General features: G+C 44.7%; 1 protein-coding gene and 1 pseudogene across 1 annotated transcript in view; one reads left to right on the top strand and one right to left on the bottom strand.

Annotated features, from left to right (window-relative positions):
* LOC115318333 (4-coumarate--CoA ligase 1) overlaps positions 1-1,886 on the top strand; it is a 35,648-nt gene extending 33,762 nt beyond the window's left edge. The window contains exons 9-10 of the mRNA XM_029978043.4: positions 680-931; positions 1,765-1,886. Coding sequence (XP_029833903.2) covers positions 680-931; positions 1,765-1,886 — 374 coding nt within the window. The remainder of the gene's footprint in view (positions 1-679; positions 932-1,764) is intronic.
* A 2,573-nt stretch (positions 1,887-4,459) lies between these two features.
* On the bottom strand, positions 4,460-8,277 carry LOC115308909 (annotated as a pseudogene).
* Positions 8,278-8,550: the final 273 nt, after the last annotated feature.

An 8,550-nucleotide genomic window follows, 5' to 3' on the forward strand; every position in this document is an offset into this window, starting at 1 on the left:
TATTCTCCCCTTCGACGCTTCCACTGAAGACGTCTCATCCTTCAAGTTCGCCATGACTGAACACCCTTTTAATCCTGCAACTGTTAGTTCGCTTCGTTTTTTTTTTTATCGTTGAACTTTTTGTTTATGCATTTTAGAACATTGGACCCACGCTTTCTCTAACGTTCTCAAGGTGCTGATTGTAATGTAATAAATAAACAAACAAAAATAAACCAGGAAAAGCTCTTCCTTCGAGCGCGCTTCAGCGCTTATACTTTAAGCGATCGCTGGAAAAAAAGCTAGGGAGTCGCCTTCTATCCAGAGTGCGCTCTGCTACTGTATTACGATTGGAAAACAAAAATATTAAGAGGCGCAAACTGCTCGTTGTGCAATGACATCTATAGTTCATTGTCTCGTTCGAACATACTGAATACGTCAGTTTATGCGCCTCGCAAAATGCTGTCCCTAAAACATTGGGCGGCCAAAAATAAACATCAAAGTGATGTGTGCACATGGCTCATGAATAAGTCACCGTACCGCCAGCACATATCGTTGCTGCCCGCACGATATTTCAATTAAAAATTTTGCAATCAATGTGACCTTGTTTTACTAAATGCAGTGTTAACAGCCGATAGTTTATGCCTTACATCAATTTACATGAATTCCCACTTCAGAGCTAATCAGTAAGGGGTGCTTTCAGGGGACATCTGCTATTACGACGAAGATGGACAGTTCTTCTTTGTTGAGAGGATAAACCTGCTCTTGCGATGCAATGGAATCCTCGTGGCGCCATCCTCAATTGAGAGTGTGTTGCTCAGCCACGAAGGAATTGTAGACGCTGCGGTAATTGGTGTTTTTCATCCAAGGTATCAGGAAGTAGCCATGGCCTGTGTCGTATTGAAGACATCTCATAGCACACTTAACGAAGCAGAAATACAGAACTTCGTTGCAGGTAAATATCGATCGTGATATCATTTACACTGGATGTACAGGGTGTCACAAAAGAAAATTTACACGATCTTTTTTACCACAAAAATAAACTAGGCATCGCCGAACGCTCATTCTCCGCCCAAAGGTAGAGCTTGAGGTCACAACCTGATGCCAAAGTTTCAGCCCGATCCGATACCTTATTGAAAAGTTATGTGATTTTCTGAAAATTTCAATGGGAAAATGGAGCCCATTTCTGCCCGGTTTCGGTTTCTGGTGCCATAGAGCCCCATGTGTTTGAAAACTCCATCAAGCGCCATTTTCCCATTGAAATTTTCAGAAAATCACATAACTTTTGATTAAGTTATCGGATCGGGCTGAAACTTCGGCATCTGGTTGTGACCTCTAGGGCTATCTTTGGTCGGAGAATGAGCGTTCGGCGATGCCTAGTTTATTTTTGCGGTAAAAAAGACCGTGTAAATTTTCTTTTGTGACACCCTGTATATTGAAATATGAAATAAGCAATAGCCGCGTTAAATATAAATCTGAGGGGATTAAAAATATGCACTGAACACTGTTTGCTTATGAATTGATGTTAGCGTTTTGAGCTTTTACCTTTTTTCCCTGTCTGACGAAACTTTTCGGCGTATTTTTTTACCTTCTCTAACAGTAAGGTTTGTTGGGCAATTCTGCCTGTCAAATATAAATACATAATTATATAGCATTTAAGGAAGATAGAGCAAAGTGTGTTCCCGTAGTCCCGTGGCTTTCAAGTGGTAATGCAGGGTCGTTTTCAGTAATTATGTTTCCTGGAAAGTGTAACCAGCAGATAATTTGTGCCTTCTTATGTTTCCTCAGATCAACTTGAAAGCAACATGCACCTTCACGGAGGAGTCAAGTTTGTTCACGCAATACCAAGGGACGACTTCGGTAAAATCATCAGAAAGAAATTGCGAGAGTTCCTTCAAGTGGACGACTAATGTCACTCGTCATTGTCTGCCACCCGTACTATTATAACTCTTGTGATGGTAAGGATTAAGATCATATAGATAGATTTGATAAAAAAATACAGTTTACATTCTCGAAACTAAAGAGCCGAGGCCAGTCGTTCAAATAAAAGCTTCATGTGAAATTTGTTTGCGTGGGACACTGGTCAATGATATAGGGCGAAATTTAGAGGACTATGTTTATCACCTCTCTTGTGAACAGGAACCACCCTGGCCACCTTCCAGTCGTCAGGTAAAACACCGAACTGTAGGTATTGGGTAAATATAGCAGAGAGAAAAATTGACGTATACATCTTCGCGTATTTTATGAAGTTCGTATTAATATCGTCGATTCCTGCTGATGATGAAAGTTTAAAGGAATCAATTATTTTAACAATACCCTCAGGATCAACCGCTAGCGGATACATTGGGCAGGTAGTCATAAGATATGCAGTCAGAAGTAGGAGAGTTTGAAGGAACCGAGGAACAACTTACAAATACATCATTGAGGATATTAGCGCAATCCACACTAGCAATGAGACTACCATCATCGGCCTTCAATGACACTGAAGTTTTTCTGTTTCCTTTCGTGACATTCCAAAACTGTTTAGGATTATTTATTAACATAGACGGTAAGGTGCAGTTAAAAATATATTTTGGTTTGATATACAGCAGTTTTGTCTGAATCAGCAGCAGTGTAATAAGCGACCCATCGTCGACCAGTCAAATCTTTTTTCGCAGAAAAGAAATAAACGCTTCTTCGTGTTACGCAATCTCTTGAGCGCTCTATTAAACCATGGCGCGTTTGAATTGGTATACACCTTCCTCAGAGGGATATGCAAATTTAAAAGTCGATCAAGTTCCATCTTGAACAAGTTTCAGTTCTCATTAACAGAACGCTCATGAAAACAGGGTAAAAAGTTTCCTTAAAAGTGCAAAGGTCCCTATTAACTGCCCAAAAGTTAGCTTTACCTTAGTCTCGTACACGTTTGAGGGTATTAGGTACAGCCGCCGACGGCATTTTTATATCAAAATGTAATAGGCAATGACCACTTAGACCCGGTAAATGTAATAAGGACGAGACTAACTTCGGGCATGTTGTTGGGATAAGGTCTAGTATATTTGCTGATGAGCTGGTTGTGCGGGTAGGTTTGGCTACCAATTGCGAAAGACTATAATCAAAACATAAATCTACAAAATTATTACTTTCCCCAGAAAGTGGCTAAGCAACTGGGGAAATTCCAGTCCACACAATGATAGGGAAATCAAAATCGCCCATAAGAATGATGGGCGAAGTAGGGAAGCCAGTGATTATCTTATTGAGTGAGTCATGTAAATCTTCAGAAAAAACGTTGTTCGCACTTGGAGGGCGGTAACAGACACCCAATATTAGTCGCTTGTGGTTTACACATAGGTCGATCCAGACAGTTTCATTTTGGCTACATACACCGATGATTGAAGATGCAATGTTATTCACAACGGCAATGAGTACTCCACCGCCAAGTCTACCACTCCTATCATATCGATATACATTGAGCCGTTTATGGCAGTTAAATATTTTATTGTTTTGAGTTTCGCTGGATAACCACGTTTCCGTGAGAACCACTATGTCGCAATAACTAGAATCAATTGCGGAACTCAGATCCTCTCGACAGCGCGTGACGCTGCGAACATTACCAATAAGAACTGAAATATTACGTGCTTCGAAGGAACGCTGCGACCCGACCCCGCTCTTACCTAGCTTGATGTCCCTTCGAGCGTATCATGGCTGTCACCATGCTTACGAATAATACGCCGTACGCCAGAATTAATAACCTCGTGAACCAAGTGTTCCCTCGGATCGTAAGAATATACCTTGTTGTTAACGTGCAATTTATTATAACGCTCGGAAAACACGGATCCCAGTGACTTTCAGAAATCAATCAGCTTTGATCTCGCAAGTCGCGTCGCAGGTGAAAAATCTTCATTTACAGACAAACATTTCCCTTTTATGAGAGGTCTGGGTTGCAGAAACTTGTATTTCGCTTTGAAAGATTCAAATTTTACAATTACCGGACGACATTTATCTTTCTTTAAATAGCTGATTATGTGAGCGGCAGAGATATTCAAAGTGGAAAGAGCAGCGATAACTTTTTGTTCAGTCTGAGCCCAGTTTTATGAAGGACAATCAACAAACCCATGAAAGATTAGATTGTCCCGACCAGTGGCGTCGGAAGTATTTCTGAGGTGGGGGGGCAACGGAATTGGGGTGGGGGGGGGGGGGGGGGATGAAGCATCTAGAACAATATGGATATATAAAATCGAAGCGCTCACAAACGTTTATTTAGAACGAATATATGTTTTTCCTCTTTTGGAATGTGGTGATCTTGTTTTTCGCCCATGTTGACGTCTTCAAACAGCGTGAAATAAGAAAGAGCTCACTGGTGCCCGAAAACGGTTCGTCGTTCAGCCGTCCTCGACACGAACTTTCTGATGATAGAGTTCAGATCAAGTTTTGCTGCTCGCTCACTATTTACGTGCAGCAGCATTACCTGAGTCAGTCGTTTTTGTGACATGGTAGCTCTGAGTTAATTCTTGATACGCCGAAGTGCGCTGAAACTTCGTTCAGCTGATGCCGCTGACGCTGGCACTGTCATTTTAAGTGCCGCAAGGCGCATCACCTCAGTCATCATCCTCTTGACCTCTGGCACTTGTCCGCCCAGAGCACGGCACAACTCGGGTACGGAGCCGACCTGACCGCTTGAGAGCGAGTGAACCATGTCCAGCTGCCTTGAAAGGCTTTCCAGGTGAAAATCAGTAGCCTGGGATCCTAACTTCCTTTCAAGTTCTTCTGCAGTTTGTGGCTTCTCTTGAATAGCGCACAAAATTATTTGCTCTAGTTGTGCGAGACTTTGCATGCCTGGTTGCTTGAATCGTCTTGCAAGCTCGGCGCGAACACAATCTAACGCTTCGTAGAACTCCTTCCGAAGGCCTGTCACCGCGTCTAGAAACGCTTGTTGACAGGGCTCGCTGCTGTGTTCGAACCTTATTGGAGGACCGCATCGCGTGGTCTTGTTTGAAGGGGCCTTTAGCTTATGCTTCTTTGCTGCCCCCTTTGTACGTTCGTACACTTCTTGGAACCCACTCTCCTTTCTTTGCCTTGTCAAGTGTGCTTCCAGGACCTTTGTCGCCTTCAGCGCTCCTCCCACAGAAGTATCTGGCTTTTTTAGCGATGTTGCAAGTTCTTCGCATGGTCCAAATATTGTGATGGCGCAGTTGAGACCAAACACGGTCTCGAACTTTTGCATTTTCTTCAAGAAGCCGTGTATTGCTGCCTTCTTATCGTCTCGCGGATACCCCCTGTCATTCAAAATGTCTTTCAGGGTTAGTTGCACCCTTTCGTAGTTCTCGACGAAGCACATCATCGCTTTTACTCGAACAACCCACCGGGTGGGGCACAGGGGAAGCAGCTTGGATACTTTTCCACTGGCGATGGTACCTTCTTCGCTCTCGTGGCCAAGAGATATCACAACATTCTTATATGCTTTCGTTCGCTTCGCTGACTCCATTATGATTCCCGAAACGTCCTTAACGATGGCAAGCGCGTCGCGAATCAGCTCGCAGCCTCGTCCAACCTCCTGCAGAACAAGATCTAAGGCGTGGTTGCTGCAATGAACGTACACAGGTTTTTGCTGCACTTCGGTCACTTTTTTTTGTACCCCGTTTCACCTTCCCGACATATTTGCAGCACCATCAAAGCACTGTCCACGAAATTTCTGAAAGTCTAGACCCAACCGCATGATCATGTCTTTGATCACAGCAAAAAGAGTTGCGGCTGTGGTGTCACTCGGGTTGTACAAGCCAACAAAAATCTCCTTTACATGCAAAGTGTCTGGATCCACGCACCTGATGCACAGCGAAAACTGCTCACAGGATGAAACGTCCGTCGTGCCATCGGCAATGATGCTGAAGAAGGTTGAATGGTTTACCTCCTGTATGATGTCCCGCAGCAGCTCGTGAGACATGATTTCAATGACTTCGTTTTGAACGTCAGCGCTCAGCCACTTGTCCCGCCTTTTCATCAACATCTCCAAGGCCGGGAGGTCTTGAGATCTTTCGTCGAGTAGAAGCCACAGGTTTCCATCTTCGTAGGAATGTCCGCGCAGGGCCTGACCCGAGCGTGCAAGGTATCTGATGGAACTGAATACAACACGGAGTGCCGTTCGCGCCTCATTCTGCTCCTTCAGGCTCTGCTCACTGAGAAGCTTGATCACTGGTGCTCTCTGCAGTCTCTGCAACAAGCTATCCAGGGACCGGCTGTGGCATTCACTTTTTTCATGAGTTCAGTGACCTTCTTCCAGTTTTTGAAACCGGATGAAATGAAAGTCACCTCGGTACCACGAACACTGTTTTCGCATTTCATAGTGCACAATGCCACACATTCATAGCACAGCACACTGTCACTATCGCAGTTATTCGCAACTCCAGCGCGCCGCTCGCCCTCCCGCGGACGAACGGAGAACCAGAGGAGCGGGGACGGCAGCGGCGACGGCGGCGCGGTAACGGTGGCAGGGACTGTCGGCCTTGATGCGTGAAGTCGTTTTAACGAAAAAAGTGAGCGCGTTAAAGAAGGAATTCTTGTGCTCCGCCTTGCAACAGCCTTGCACAAAGGACCGGGAGGTCTAATTTCCTTAGGGACTTTTCGTGTATCGCATACGCTGCGAATTTCTGGTCTAGTGCAGGGCCGCCAGCTCAATATGTGCCCAACGTGACGGAAAACGCTCCCCTTAATAATGAAGAACTCTGCAGTACAGTCTAAGGAAAGTCTATTCTTTGCCATAAGTAGGAGAAAACTCGTCGCGCAACGGTATGACGAGCAATACAAATCGGGAATGGATTCGCGTTTTAAGGCCGTTACAAGGAACATGACCCTTTATTCCAAGCACTTTAAAAAGAGAGAATACTCGTACTTGCTTTCAGGTAATTACAAAGCAAATAAAAAAATGCTCGAAGCATTTTAAGCGCGTGTGTTAGCCAGCCGTTTGTGACGAGAGCTTCGAACGCACAGTTTTGGTCAGAGGGACGGCAATGCAGCAAATAACACAGTACAACAAATATACGGTATATTAAAATATTTTTTTATGATAGAGCAATAAATAAAATCTCTAAACACGCCGATTATATTAATAGGCAGTTTTTGCATAGCGTAAATGACTAAAAAAAAGCAATCGGGGTTTTTTCGGCCCTACTGCAGAACCTCGGTATTTTTTGTTTTGTTTTTCGTTACCCTTTGATGCATACTTTAGCTGTTTAATATCTTATACTGTGCTGTCATCAAGCCTCTCGTAAAAGTTGGGGACGTCAGTTTGACGTCAGTGGGCTGCACGGCAAACTGAAGTTTTGGAGTGTCGTATATGTGACAAGCGGTGTAAGGACTACAACATTTTTTTTTTTAGAGTGATGAGCACGGCAACGCCCCTGGCGCGCACTGAAAATGGTGCTTCAAAGGCGCAGGGCGAGCTTACGGTTGGAATGCTACACCGCAGGGCAGCCTGCGGTAATAAACTTTTTATCAATAACCATACAGCAGTTTGATTACGTGTTGCAATACACTAAAACCGAGACGGTGAGCAGCGAGTTGTGAGGCTGTGACGCGAAGACACTAGTACTGCGTATTGCTGCTCTTTCGAGGCTTGACGGTCAACGTTCGCGGCTCTCTTTTTAGAGCACTAATGGCCAGGCAAAGCGCAAACACATCTTCCTCACCCTCAAAAATAATCTTCCACAAACAGTACCGTGGCCAGTGCCTAAAACGTGCTCGCTCACCACAAAGTTTCGCACTTTGAGGTTTCTGCAAATTTTAAATGACAGCATGATAGTTTTCTTAACGTGCATCAGCATCCCCGTCACCTGTTATATGATCTCTCCCTAACCGCTTCGCATTTGTACACAAATAAATCGTTTTTAGCGCGCTGAACAGCGTCAGCGAGCAGGCGCACGGGGTATTATGGAAAATCTATCCCCGTCTCTTCCGCCATATTGGAACTACCGCCCCGCCACCTATAGGGCGTTGGAGTTGCGAATAGTGAAGCCATCTGAACTTCTTGAACCATTCAGGCAAACAGGCTCTCCCTTGAGAGTTTTTAGGAAACCGATAGTCGCTGGCTGGATGAAACTTCGTTACGATGCTTGCAACAGAACCTATTCGAGACGATTGTGGGGTTTGGGATTCCTCCACTTCTGTTCGTGATCCCGGTGAATGTGCAGTACTCGTGTCCTTGTCACCCACACTGCGCTCAGTGTCACATGGCACTGTTGTCGAAGAATTCCCATTGTGTTTTCTTTTCTTCGCGGCATTGCCCTGCAACCACTCGTCCAAGGACGTTCTTTTAAGAGGAGGGGGCATGCTTGCAAACCTTAGAGATTTCAAGAAACAATCAACGAATGCCTGTAGTTTTTCGTCAAAAGATCGGAATGATGATTGACTGACATGACAAAAGAGGGCGTTGCAGCCCGTCTTGTATTTATGCGTTGTTTGTATGCTTTAAAAAGGTCAGTTCTGTGACCGAGGCCTTTGTGAAAGGACATCCTGGTGTTTGACTCCTTCGGAACCGAGGTGTTCCAGGATACGGCGTAGTCATCTAGGTATGCGGGTCGTACACTCGACCACCTTCGTCCA

The sequence above is a fragment of the Ixodes scapularis genome, unplaced genomic scaffold, assembly GCF_016920785.2.
Source record: "Ixodes scapularis isolate PalLabHiFi unplaced genomic scaffold, ASM1692078v2 PGA_scaffold8__174_contigs__length_109621045, whole genome shotgun sequence".
Lineage (NCBI taxonomy): Eukaryota > Metazoa > Arthropoda > Arachnida > Ixodida > Ixodidae > Ixodes > Ixodes scapularis.